The following is a 13292-nucleotide window of genomic DNA, read 5'->3' as shown; positions in this document are numbered from 1 at the left end:
TGGCTGATGCATGTCGTCGATCCCAATTGCGTGAATCGATGCTCGTGATATTAATCACTGGCCTTGTCTGGTCCAGACTGTCGATTATTTACAGACCGCCGCCATTGCTGGAATACCGCTGAGAGCGTCGTTAAACAACAAATCAACCAACAACAATCTTATTGCACAGATCGATGCTTATGATGTCAATCACTGGATTGTCTGTCCAGACTCGATTATTTTCAGACCGCCGTTATAAGCTGGAAACAAACATATATGTTCCCTGTGTGTTGTATCAGCAGATGACCAAGGCTATTATATAAACCCGGCGTACCATCAATTCATCAAAGACCCCAATCAGCCATAATCCCGTTGTTTATATTACTTGCTGCATCCTGTGTTCGTGTCACTGACTTCACCGATGATCGTCATCACTACCCTTGTGTGTACATAACAGGCCTCTCCACTCCCTATGATTACATCTGATACATGTGTATCTCCTCTACAGTATAAACATTGCCTCCTACCTGTATATATACTTGTCAACCACACTCTGTCTATCACTTGCTTGATAACGGTGTTAGAACCCACACCGAAACGTCGCACTTAATTGTAATAAAGAAGTTGTTCATCCCTAAATTCTTATCCGTACTCAAATAAATGTGTTGTAGACAACAAAGTGTACGATAAGCCGTGTTATCTGTGTCCCATGTAATGGGATATGAGAGGAATGTGTGCTTATATAAGGAAAATGCATAGTGTAGGACTATTCACCATCTAAATCAGCACAGTATTTCTCAATGTTACTTCAATGACAACTTGCTTTTACCTGAAGTCATCACAAGCAGATGGTGATTCATAAACACATGTTTGTGTTATAGCCGGAATCGTGCAATGGATAATAGAAAGGGTGTTGGCGCGTTTACATAATTTATTTGTTTAAAGAGATATGATTATTTGTTTATCGAGATATGATTGATTTCTGAATAGAGGTCCCATTATGAGTATGTCAATAAGGGGATAACTTTCCTGATGACAAGCAATACGTGGATGTTGACATGAATGGCATCTGTAAAAAGGTATGGCTACATTTCTTGTATCGCCCAGGCATTACTCAACTGCCAAAGCAACTACATGTACATGCAATAATACTGATAAAGTCCATCCCAGTAGCAGCTTTACTAACAGGGTATACAAGGTCATTGTTTGCAAACCCGCATTCACTTCCTCAATGGTAATAGAGTGGTCGTAGGAAAATCGTGGGTACGTCACGCTTCTATTGTGCTGTCGCACGTGTGCAACTGGATATTCATGTAAAAGCTAAATATAACCATGAACTGATAACAGTAGTGATATCAATGCTGAATAATTGAGCTGCTCACTTCCGTCTCATTTCGCAATGTGCTGGTGAGAGTGTGTGGTTGTATGACTGGTGGTGGGAAGTGGGCACTGTTCTGAGGATGTATTTGTCACATCACTTCAATAAAGGCGACATTTGACCGATCGCGACTGTGGTTTATAGAACAAGTTCCTGATTTAGGTGCAATTGTTTACATCTGCATACAGTAGTTGACATAATAGTAACACAATAGACGACTATGGTAGAAGTTAAATAAGTATTGGATCAAAACATCTGTCGTGCTCGACCTTGATCGGCTCTGCTTGGGCGAAATATTGTTTTGTGATAAACATATTCTTTTGCAGTCTCTGGAAATGTTTTGATATCATGCATGCTGCATGCATTTCTATCAATATGTCTCTATGTTTTCATTATCCGAATTGTGTTGCTAAAGATGTACTGTCCCAGGTCTGTATTTTGGAATCTTACAAGCACTGATCCCCTTTATGCTGAGTATAGGCAGACAGTCACACCCGTTGTTCAAAGCGTAAACGGCTGTATAGCGTGTGTATGTAGAAGTCCTGAAATATAGGCATGTTGCTTTAGTTTGCGTTAAGACTGATGTCACTGTTCACGATCATGTATCGATAAAGATTCCATTGGGTTTGAAAGGCAAAATAGTTTGTTTTTTCAATAAATGTTATGTGCTGACTCCAAATTTAAAACGTGAAGGGATAACCAGAAAAGAGGTCGCACAGTTCGCATATAACCGCACAACGTCAATGAATAACTGGCAATTTATATTTAAACACAAAATTAGGTTTACAATCAGAAAAGGAAATACAATGGAAACGACAATTGTGGTGTGGGGTGTGGGTAATTTTGATTACTGGAGCAAGGAGAAGTGACTTAGACCGAAATGAGATCGCAGGAGTGGGCTTTGACCCCAAGCCCATCATCATTCATCTTGGCAATTCCATATTGCTTCTGACACCAGGATAAGGATTGAGGTTCATTGAAGTTTGCCAAGCAGTAGCAGCCCTTGATGATTGATTGGAGCTGGTCGTAAAACTGGAACCCGTCTTTAGTGTGGAACGAAGGGTAGGAACGTACACCCAGATGTGATGACTCAAAAGGTCAGAACTCTATCCATTCCATTCTTGCCATGACAGCTTTCTGGTTTGATCAGCTCGTGAAGCACAGTAACAGTCTTGGTCAGGTCACAGGTCATAGTTATAAAAAAAATGACTTCCTAATATTTAAATACGCACTGTCTGCATGAAAAGGGTACGTTATTCCCCCCCCCCCCCCCCCCCCCCCCCCCCCTATGCGAAGTATATGAATTTTTTTTCAGTGAAACAGGATCTTGATTATTATTCCCAGGTACTAGAGGGTCAATTTCTAGAGGATATTGCTGAACGGTTGCATGCTGTTTATGAGTATTGAACGTTGGGTGAAGTAAGATCAGCGTGGGAAGGAGGGTCGAAGATGACCTCTCTTCTGGAAACCATTGGTGCGGTCCACAAATACTAAACCGTGGGCCCCTTACACTCCAATTGTAAAGGAAAAGCACAGGCGTCTGGTATGGGCAAGGAAAAACAATCGTCCATGAACATATATGTGTCAAAGGTTTGTGTTTATTAGGTGAATCATTTTATGCTTGTGATAGGTGATGAGATCTGGATCCATCACTGATGCAAACAAGGTGTCCATGGAAACACTTACGGTCTAAGACGTTAAGTACACATGTAAACAAACCAGATAATCAAGTGATAAACCAGACATCCGGTCACTCAAAAGCGCATTTACAAATATTATTGAATGTAAACAGTCATTATGTTATGTTAATTTTGGGTATTAATCCCGGACTAAAACATTTCTGAATGTAAAATTTAAAGATAGACACTGCCGTGGGCAGAGATATAATGAGGATCAAGAAATGGTTGCTGCTGTGGTACATGTAGGTTGGTTGACAGAGTAGGATTCGACACGATACAAAACAGGGAAAACTGGCATTGAGATGTGACGGAACAAGTGCATTGAACTCTCAGAGGACCATATTTAAAAGACCTCAAAACAAATTGATAACATACTTCAATTTTAAAGAAAGACCACACAACTAAATTATTGAAGAAAGACCATACAACACAAACAAAACTGGAACTTCAATGCAACATACCACTATTTTATCTTGTCAGGCTTTACCAGACTAATAAATAAAGTGACAAACCAATTTCCACAATAACAAGAGTCTAGAGCTGCTGGAAAATTGGGAAAGAAAAGTTGACCATTGGAAAGTTTAAAGTATTCCTCTTTTCATTCTTGTGGATACTGTGTACCAATCTAAACCAATCATATGAACACCAGGGCATTCCACTTTTGAAAATACCTGTCATAATATTATTGTATGTGGGTTACTCTGAGCGTTCATTTCAAACTTGTGTAAGGTTTTGTCATCCACTGTTATTAACGATTCTACGGGCAAAGTAATAGAAAAGCCGGTTTATACTGACGATACTGCAACATGAATCGCTTCATGGGGTATATATGTTTACACGAATAAGTCACAGTTACCAATCCTATCTACGGATATTTAGGGTATTTTCATACAGACCCAAATCCGTAGTATTTACATACATGCTTGCTTGTGCCGAATCCTTCATGTGTTGAATATTATAACCGGTGTTGACATAACATGATCTTCCATTTGACCTATCCTGTTCAATATCATAGTCGTTGTTGACATATGTGCATTCGTCATCCTGTATGTTCTCATAGCTGGTAGTAGCTGTCGTGTTAACATACATGGATGTGTGATCAGACCCGTGTTGTACATTCTCGTACACCATCCCCCAGGTGGTCTGAGGCTTTGTGGGATCCAGGTCAGAGTATTTGTGTTCCCGGGGTTCTGCGACACATTCTTCATAATATGCCACAACTGCTTCTTGAGCGTCCTTAGCTGCAGACCGTCGTCGTTTCGTTCTCCTGCAATATCGCATTATGATTGTGATCTTACATCAGGGCGTCCAAACAAGTATGTGTTCGTACATCTCAGTCCGGTTAAATGTTAAAACCTAATTTTGAGACTGAATAGATATGGTCATAAAAGTAATAGTCTACATGACCAGAGGTAATATTTACTTGTGTCGACAAAAGCTATCATAACCTATTCACTATATGTGTCACATACATTATAGTCTAAGAATGGTGTGATAGTTGAACCATACCTTACACTCACAACAGTTACAGTTGCAACAATAGTGACCACACCAACAGTCCCAGCAGCTAGTACAATGATGTACAGTATAGGGAAGTTGCCATCGTGTTCCCCTGAAAGTGTAGAGATACATTTGAGGACACCAGAAAACATACTATTAGCATGAAGACGATGTTACTTCCGGCACGGCTAAGAAAAACAAAAGAAATGTAGCGTCTATATCTATATGTAGCCTGGACGTAACTACATGTCTGATGTCACAAATTCATCTAAACATCTTGGTCAAAATATCGAATACCAGCAATATAGTTGAACACGAATGAAAGCGGTCAGTCTCAGGGTAATGTTTCAGGTCAACATAAATTTCAATAATGATATAGCACTGCACAGAAAGTAATATGATTTTCCTCTTGCATTAAACTTACTTATCTTTGAAAATTTTACAGTTGAGTTAAACCTCAATACATTTATATAAAGTCCAATCACAGAGACCATTTAACAATTGAAAGAAATAATCGAAATCGACTATCCCACATCATAACAAGCAACTATTTCATATTTCTACAGGTGAAATGTCATGATCAAAGATATTCTTTCTCAATCACTGCTTTTTTAACAAGTGTAATGTCCAATTTATATTCATTACAGTTTCTGTATATGCTTAGGGTGCAAATAGTTCCAATCTGCGAGCATTATTCACTCAGTCATTGTCTATCAGTCTTGAGCCTCTTACAAAACTTGCCACTGACCTGGAGGCGCGGGATCAGTACGTGGCGTCTTTGATGATGATGCTGAAATAGGTGTAACGGTAGGGGAGACGATGCTTGTTGTGGGTGTGGTCGTTGTTTCTGTACTCACTGTCGAGGATGCTATCGATGGGGTAGTCACTGATGTTGTAGACAATGTCGTGGATGTTGTTGGTGTGGGGGTAGTTGTAGAGGTAGACATAAAAGAAGATGTTACTTCCGGGAAAGCTGAAAAAGGCAGAAATGTATCGTCTACACTTATAGGTAGCTTGGACGAAACACTATTTCTGATGTGACCAATTCATCTGAATAGAAACATCTTGGTCCTAGAGAGCGTAGTGATAAAAAAACCAACAATTATAAACCAGATTCCAATTAACAAAATTTTTACTGAAGTGAGTGAGTGACTGAGTATGGTTTTACGCCGCTTTTAGCAATATTCCAGCAATATCACGGCGGGGGACACCAGAAATGGGCTTCACACATTGTACCCATGTCGGGAATCGAACCCGGGTCTTCGGCGTGACGAGCCAACGCTTTAACCACTAGGCTACCCGACCGCCAATTTTACTGATGATATAGGACTGCACAAAAGTATAACTATGATTTGCCTCTCACATTACCCGTAGATATATCTTTCACGATATTCACAGCTGCGTTAAATGGAGGTTCATGAGTTCGTTAGTGAATGGTCAACATAGCCAGGTAGGTTATAGCTTAATCAAGGTGACCTGTTTCATTTTTCTGAAACATATGCTATTGATATAGTCAAATTCGTACAATCGACTGGTTTCAGCAGACATTTCTTACAAATATGGAAAGGGTTTTGTTGCTTTTATCTATTTGTTATCGTATGTACATATATGTAGCTTTAGTCTTAATATTAGTCTCTAACAATAATTACATTTATTTCCATATAATTAAAATTGTCATATATTTCAACCTCACAGAAACAGCATCCCCTAAGGTGAATGAGTGAGTGAGTGAGTGATCGTCAACGGCAAAATCTTTTATAGGATGGATATAACCTTTCACTGTCCACTTATAAGAAATGCATAATTATCAAGCAACTTATGTAGTTTTAATCTTGATGAACATTTAGGTGTCTAGCTACAATAGTATATTAGTATTATATAAGTATAAAATAAATAAATGCAGATTGGGAGGTACCAAACCTAAGGCACCAAGAACATTGGGTAGTCGGACAACTTGGTACTTGGGATTCAAGCATGATGTTTCGATGGTGAGGTCCGCATATTTACCATGTTTTTCCTAAATCTTGCCAATCACATCAGTGTCAAAAGGGACAGAGAATTCAGTAATGTAAATACTTTTATTAGATTTATGAAAAAGGACAAGATCAGGTATGTTGTCCTGGACAGGTCTAAAATTTCAAAGAATTTTACAATTATCATTTTCCATGATGCCCTCCACATATTCTGGGTCGTACCATTGATGAACCTCTGTGTCAAAACCGCAAGCACGGTGAAGACGGTAATAAAAGGATCGAGGCATGTCATCATTTCGCTTAAGATACTGTGTTTGTGCCAAAGCTGTGCATCTACTGACAATGTGTTTGACAGTCTAATTCAATTCATGGCATTATTAACATTTCACATTTTGATGCAAAATCACACATTCACGGCTTCACTTTACAATCCGGCCTTCTCAGCACACTGCACATAAACTCGATACAGTGTTCGTTCATATAGCCTCTCCTTGAAAACCTGAGTCCCGGTTGATTTGATTAGGCACTTCTCTTGGTTGACGTTCATGTCCAGCAGTACAGAACCACCAACAAAATCAACACTGATATTGAGATTATGTCCCACATCCTTGGCTCGTTTAGGAAATCTGTGGAATGCCTTGTTTTCATCATGAGTTTTCACATGCCTCACAAAAGGATCATCAGATAAATAAATGTGTGCAAAAGTTCACAAAACATTTCTATCATGAAGAGACTCTATGATAATCAAACCAAGCCCTCCAATTATGATTGGTAAATATAAGCGATTGAGGGAAGAGCGAGGCTGTCAATACACTGAATTTCTTGTTTCGTTAAATCAACAACACCAAAGGAATTTGAAAGGACAGGTAGCGCATACGTATGTGTGGCTTTAACTTTATTGCTAGCATTCAGCTCTGAACTCTAGTCTACATGTGTACTCAACCCGAAGTTTCTCCTTGATATTGGCATACTGGTGTTTGTCTCTAACTTGCATCCCTAATTATATAAGTACATATAAAGCCTGAGGAGATGGTCAGTCACTCTTTCCCAAAGTAAACTGAGTGTTCCTCCCTCTTCTACCTTGACACGTTTCAGATGAAGAATGTTGCTTTTGTCGAGTCCAAGGGACATGCTGATGTCATTAGAAAGGGACACGACAAGGAGAATATTCTTATTTTTCTTATTATTATTAATTACATATAATTACATTTACCATATATTTCCACCTCACAGAGACTCAGATTCAGCATCCCTACTGTAGGAGCGCGATACATCAGGAGGTTGCTTCCCGTCAGTGGTACCTCACAGACCAGGCTGTATTCTGACATCCATGTGTAGCTGGAGTTCGGGGTGTGACATATTTTGCCATCTACAGACACAATTATGTCATCCTGTTGACCTGGAATATATTTTGAAGAACGTGAACAAAACTGCATGCAATAAATACCGTTTAAGGTGAACATACTTTTACTGTTAACAATAATACAGTTCAAAGCCTGCTGTATTAACTATATGATTCATATAAAGTACAACCCATCAATATTAATGCCATATTAATATGTCACTATCTGATAACCCTTGCCCTTATGCTGATGTCCTTTCGATATGTTGCGCCCCTTTCATCACTGGTATTGTTACTGTACCTCCCCAGAATATCTTGATCCCGCTGACTTTCATGTTCTGTCCAAACTCAGCCTTCCATTGGGGATATAGGGACGAGACTGATGAACAGTTCCCTGACGTCACACCATCAGTAACCCAGGCTGCCTGGCCGGTGATGGAGAAGCTCCTGTTGTCCCCAGATGAAAAGTTACTCGTTGCCTGTGGGGCTATATTCACTGTAATAACAAACATTATCATTATTGGTTGTATATTAAGTATGGCACAAGTTGTATCATCTTTCAGCGTTAACCTCTTTTACTGTTAGATCCTCCTCTATCGTCATTAGGGGCGTCAGTCATTGCCCTTAACTTAAAACAGAAATATCTCAAGTTTCAACGAAAAGTACTCTGATATCAAAAGGTTAGTTTAATGTTTTCGCTGTGTAACAAAGTACAAATGAGTGTTTACATAATGAGTGTAAATTGAATAGTTCGGCTAATGATCCCGTCGTTAGACTGTATACGTAGCGTTGTGTATTTTATGCAATTTCGGTGATATAGAAGTATAATGGCAACACATCAAAATACATCCATTACAGCTCTAGTGAAGTACCAATATCGGTGCCTAATTGACTGGGTTACAGAATGCCTGAATGGGGAGGGTGAGTATGGCTTTACGCCGCTTTTAGCAATATTCCAGCAATATCACGGCGGGGGACACCAGAAATGGGCTTCACACGCATGAATGGAAGTTAGAATGAAAGAAATATGACCTCTGTATATCGCAAAGTACTCATTAACTATTACAATAACACAATCCAAATTGTATACATGCGGATTTTGAATATTTTAATGTGATTTTGTTTCTTTGTTCGTTATGCTCCTTCTGAGGATGTGGGTAGCTTAATCAGTGTCCTACATTTTATGGCAACCATTGTTGTAAATTGCATATTACATTTTCCATAGTGCATAGTGCATGTTTTAATTATTTTGGATACATCATTTTACTACTGTGTATTACAACGTTAATGGCGACCTGCGCGTTGGCATCCATTAGCAACTTAAGTTATTTATCACTGGCATCTTCGTTTTGATAAGAAATGTGTTTGCCGTTTTCAGTAGTGTAGGGTTTCGAGGCTATACATAACACAATGAACGTTCAATGCGCATTCATTTATTACTTTATATCATTTGGTTAATGTTCTACAACTGGAACAGTGCTCATAGGAATATTACTTCCCATCACAATATGCACTGGTACATAAAGCATTCATTCTAAAATCGGAATCATGCAGTAGAGCGTTGCATAGATTTCAAATATCCGTGTCAAACAACCGTTGTTTAGAAAGTAGTGTATCTAGCTTATCTTTATAAATATAAACCATATTCATAAAAATACTTCAGGTAAATATGGCAATGTTATCTATGGCAATAATTTCTCAATAGCTGTCATAGTTTAGGCACATGGATATCGTAGGCTTCTAATTTAAGACCTTATATGTGAAAGGTTTTTGAATGATGTATATCTGGCATGAAATAGGATTTATCATTAGATGTTAAACAAACTTCTTATGTTATTCGCCAGTCGTCGTCTTTCATACAAAATCGTCGAATACATATCTTATGACGTCTTGTTATTGAATGTCACGTCACTACTAACACTGCTCGCGCTCGACTTTCCACTATGAGAGTCCGATAACAGTCACAATATAGATGTGATTGTCACACACAAATATTTCACACAACTAATATTACCTAAGGTACAGTTCTCGGGGCAGTTGGAGCCAGTCACACAGGGACACGCATCTTCACCAGATACTGTAAAATATATTACTGTACATGAGTTGTTTGACAGGCATTTCTCAGAAGTTGACGGATGGCAAAGTAGACACAATTTATGTCAACATGACAACGGTATAAGGATATATAGTGAATATCTTGATCCTGCTGACTGTTCTGTCCTGTCCAAACTCAGCCTTCCATTGGGGATATAGGGACGAGACTGATGCACACGACCCTGTCGTCACACCATCAGTAACCCAGGCTGCCTGGCCGGTGATGGTGTAGTTGTCGTTGCGCCCAGATGTAAAGTTACTCGTTGCCTGTGGGGCTATATTCATTGTAATAATAAATGTTATCATTATTGGTTATATATAAAGTACGTCAGCGTTAACCTCCGGTTACTGTTAGATCCTCGTCTCATCGTCTAGGGGCACGAGATACTACATGCGCGTCAGCCATTGCACAAACTCTAAAACAGATCATATCGCAAGTTTCAACGAAAAGTACACTGATATCTAAATGTTAGTTTAATATTTTCGCTGTGTAACAAAGTATAACAGTGTTGTGACATAATGAGTGCAAATTGAATACAGTGAACTACGGTTATAACGAACTCAAAGAGACCACTAATTTTAGTTCGTAATAACTGTAGTTCGTTATAAGCATATAGATAGCATATATACAACAAATGGACGGGACTAAAAAATAAGTCCGTTACATCCGTCAGTTTGTTATAAGCGTGTTCGTTATAAACGTAGTTTACTGTATTTGAGTTAGACAGTATACGTTACGTTATGTATTTCATGCAATTTCGTTGATGTACCCGAAAGGCAACATATCAAGACACATTCACTACAGCTCCAGTTAAGTACCAACATCGGTGCCTAATTATCTGAGTTACAGAATGCATGAATTGAAGTTAGAACGAAAGGAATATTACCTCTGTATATCGTAAAGTATTCATTAACTATTACAATAATACAGTCCTAAATGTATAGATGCGTATTTTGAATATTTCAATGTGATTTGGTGCAACTTATTCTTTTTTCGTTATGCTCCTTCTGAGGACGTGGGTAGTTTAATCTACACTTAGAGTCACCTACATTTTATGGGAGCCATTGTTTTGAATTACATATTACATTTTGCATATTGCATAGTGCATATTTTAATTATTTAAGACACGCTATTTCAGTACTGCGTGTGACAACGTTAATAGTTACCCGCGCTATTCTTGACGTAAAAGGCGACTGACTATGCTTGTCGTGTGGTCAGGCTCGCTGACTTGGTTGATGAATGTCATCGCCTCGAAACTGCGTGGATCGATGCTCATGATGTCAGTAACTGGATTGTCTGGTCCAGACTCGATTAGTTACAGACCGCCGCCATGGCTGGAACATTGCTGAGTGCGGCGTTAAACAACAAACAAACACACATATACTATTGCATATACAATGACTACTACGTTTAAAAGTGACGAGTTATACCTAGCATAAGGGATGTGTCTACATTTTGCATAACAATACGTGTTGTAATATGTTTATCAAATATCAACATCTCACCACAGCAGTACTCTTCCAGCATCAGAGCTACGAGAAAGATGACAAGTCGAGCACACATGGTTCATCACTGACTGGTTGGGTATGATCTCAGATTCATGCAACATCTGGATCATTTCACTCAGGACTGCCATAAAACAGGGATGTAGTATTCTAAACAGGGTTAAATATTGAACCTATTCAAACACAACAACACTCATTTCGAATGTTTCCTCATTGTCAACAATGAGTAGGTCGTGCAAATGTATGTATGCCTGCTAAGCATGCATTAAAGGCCTCACCAAACAAGTTAATCTTAGTCTTACTGCTGCTATAACTCGAACATCGTAACCCATATTTTACATCAACATGCTCGTGTCTATTACAAATAGAGACAGCTAAACATGTGCATGGCTGCACTGTCACTAGAATTTTGTTATGATTTGTAATATGTACATGTATTGATAAAACATTTGAAAACATATACCTTAGATATTCGTTGTACTAAGATACTGGAGTGAGTGACTGAGTTGGTTTAATACCGCTTTTAACAATTATATCAAGGCGTGCCTGCTTAATGTGGAAGGAAAGCCCGAAGTGACGTTGACCACTTCGGTGAAACCCACGAGCACGGAGATGGTATTGACAAACCTAGAAACATAATCGGGGCGAACCGGGATTCGAACCCACAATCATAGGTTTCTGGCGTGACCAAGGGACGCAGCTCTGCACAGCGAATCGCGGCGCCTTAGACGACTGGGCCACACGTACCCCCTTTCTTTATGGAAGGACACCCAGTAGAATGACATGATTATACATCTCATTTGTCCTGTTTGAAATGTTGACATGGTCAACGATTTGAAGACAATGGGTAGCACCTAATCAGTCTTCATATAATTTGAATATCCGGGTACATTGCACAGTTATCTCTGTAGAAGTTCGCTTAACTATTTCAAAGCAATGTGTATGGATGATAACTTCTTGATTTACACTGGTGCGACTTCGCAGCAGTATACATGTATAGGACACATCTGTGACTTCATTATAATGTTTCCACGCTCTATTTTGCAGGAATGGACAGTATACGTAGTTCGTGGTGGCCCCTGATGCTGTTGCACGAACTCCGTCATGAACTGAGCTTTTAATGCTCATCTTCACTGCTCTTTAAAATGTTTTGCCAAAGTGTACGAAGTAGGGGTATGTTTTAAGTTTGGGAATATCTTTGCGCCCCGATTCGCTGTGCAAAGTTGTGTACCTTAGGCACGCCAGAAACCTATGATTGTGGGTTCGAATCCCGGTTGGACCCGATTATGTTTCTAGGTTTGTCAGCACCATACCCGTTGCTCGTGGGTGTCACCGAAGTGGTAAACGTCTGGGACCTGCATCACTTGGGGCTTTCCTCCCACATTAAGCGGACACGTCGTGATATAACTGGAATACTGTTAAAAGCGGCGTTAAACCCAACTCACTCACTCCATTCGTAAAAAATAATGGAGCTGCGGTCATTATTTTCAGGAAATGGAGAGGTACTCGGACATTCCCCATAACTGCATCTTTATCAAATTCTATGGATGTGTAAAGCAGGACGAGCATATTACGAAAACTACACGTGGTTCGTGACGAGCACATACGATTCGCCAGGGCTCGAATTTTATGTAACTACGGTTTCAGATCCTAATCGCATTTGCCAGGCACGCTGTATTAAAGGCTCTGCGATATCTTTGTGTCGAAGTTAGTGGGGTTATACAAATTACGAACTGTACAATACAGGCTTATATGCATTAAACATTTGTGATTCATAGCGTGTAGAATAAAATATTATATTTCTGTGCACTTTATGAGGAACACTTCCTTCTTACATATTA

The 13292-nt window shown here is 39.3% G+C and overlaps 1 protein-coding gene across 1 annotated transcript; it reads right to left on the bottom strand.

Annotated features, from left to right (window-relative positions):
* Positions 1-3037: 3037 nt before the first annotated feature.
* On the bottom strand, positions 3038-8470 carry LOC139446293 (uncharacterized). The gene is made up of 6 exons (XM_071227642.1): positions 8431-8470; positions 8153-8347; positions 7723-7908; positions 5285-5509; positions 4546-4648; positions 3038-4303 (listed from the first exon to the last, which is right to left on the bottom strand). The coding sequence occupies exons 1-6, from the start codon at positions 8468-8470 to the stop codon at positions 3898-3900; spliced, it is 1155 nt and encodes a 384-aa protein (XP_071083743.1). The 3' UTR covers positions 3038-3897.
* Between the last annotated feature and the right edge of the window lie 4822 nt (positions 8471-13292).

This window comes from Haliotis cracherodii, unplaced genomic scaffold (genome assembly GCF_022045235.1).
Source record: "Haliotis cracherodii isolate W230 unplaced genomic scaffold, xgHalCrac1.p SCAF_6, whole genome shotgun sequence".
NCBI lineage: Eukaryota > Metazoa > Mollusca > Gastropoda > Lepetellida > Haliotidae > Haliotis > Haliotis cracherodii.
Note: the sequence above shows the minus strand (reverse complement) of the source record. Positions and strands in the feature narration are given on the sequence as shown.

Bases quoted from the DNA above. Each gene is read 5' to 3' on its own strand.
- LOC139446293 (XM_071227642.1), bottom strand. From the start codon at position 8,470: ATGACTGACGCCCCTAATGACGATAGAGGAGGATCTAACA. The intron at 8,348-8,430 runs GTAAAAGAGGTT...TTGTTATTACAG, and splicing joins CGATAGAGGAGGATCTAACA to TGAATATAGCCCCACAGGCA. The intron at 5,510-7,722 runs GTAAATGTAATT...TGCCTTTTTCAG, and splicing joins CTGTGAGGTGGAAATATATG to CTTTCCCGGAAGTAACATCT.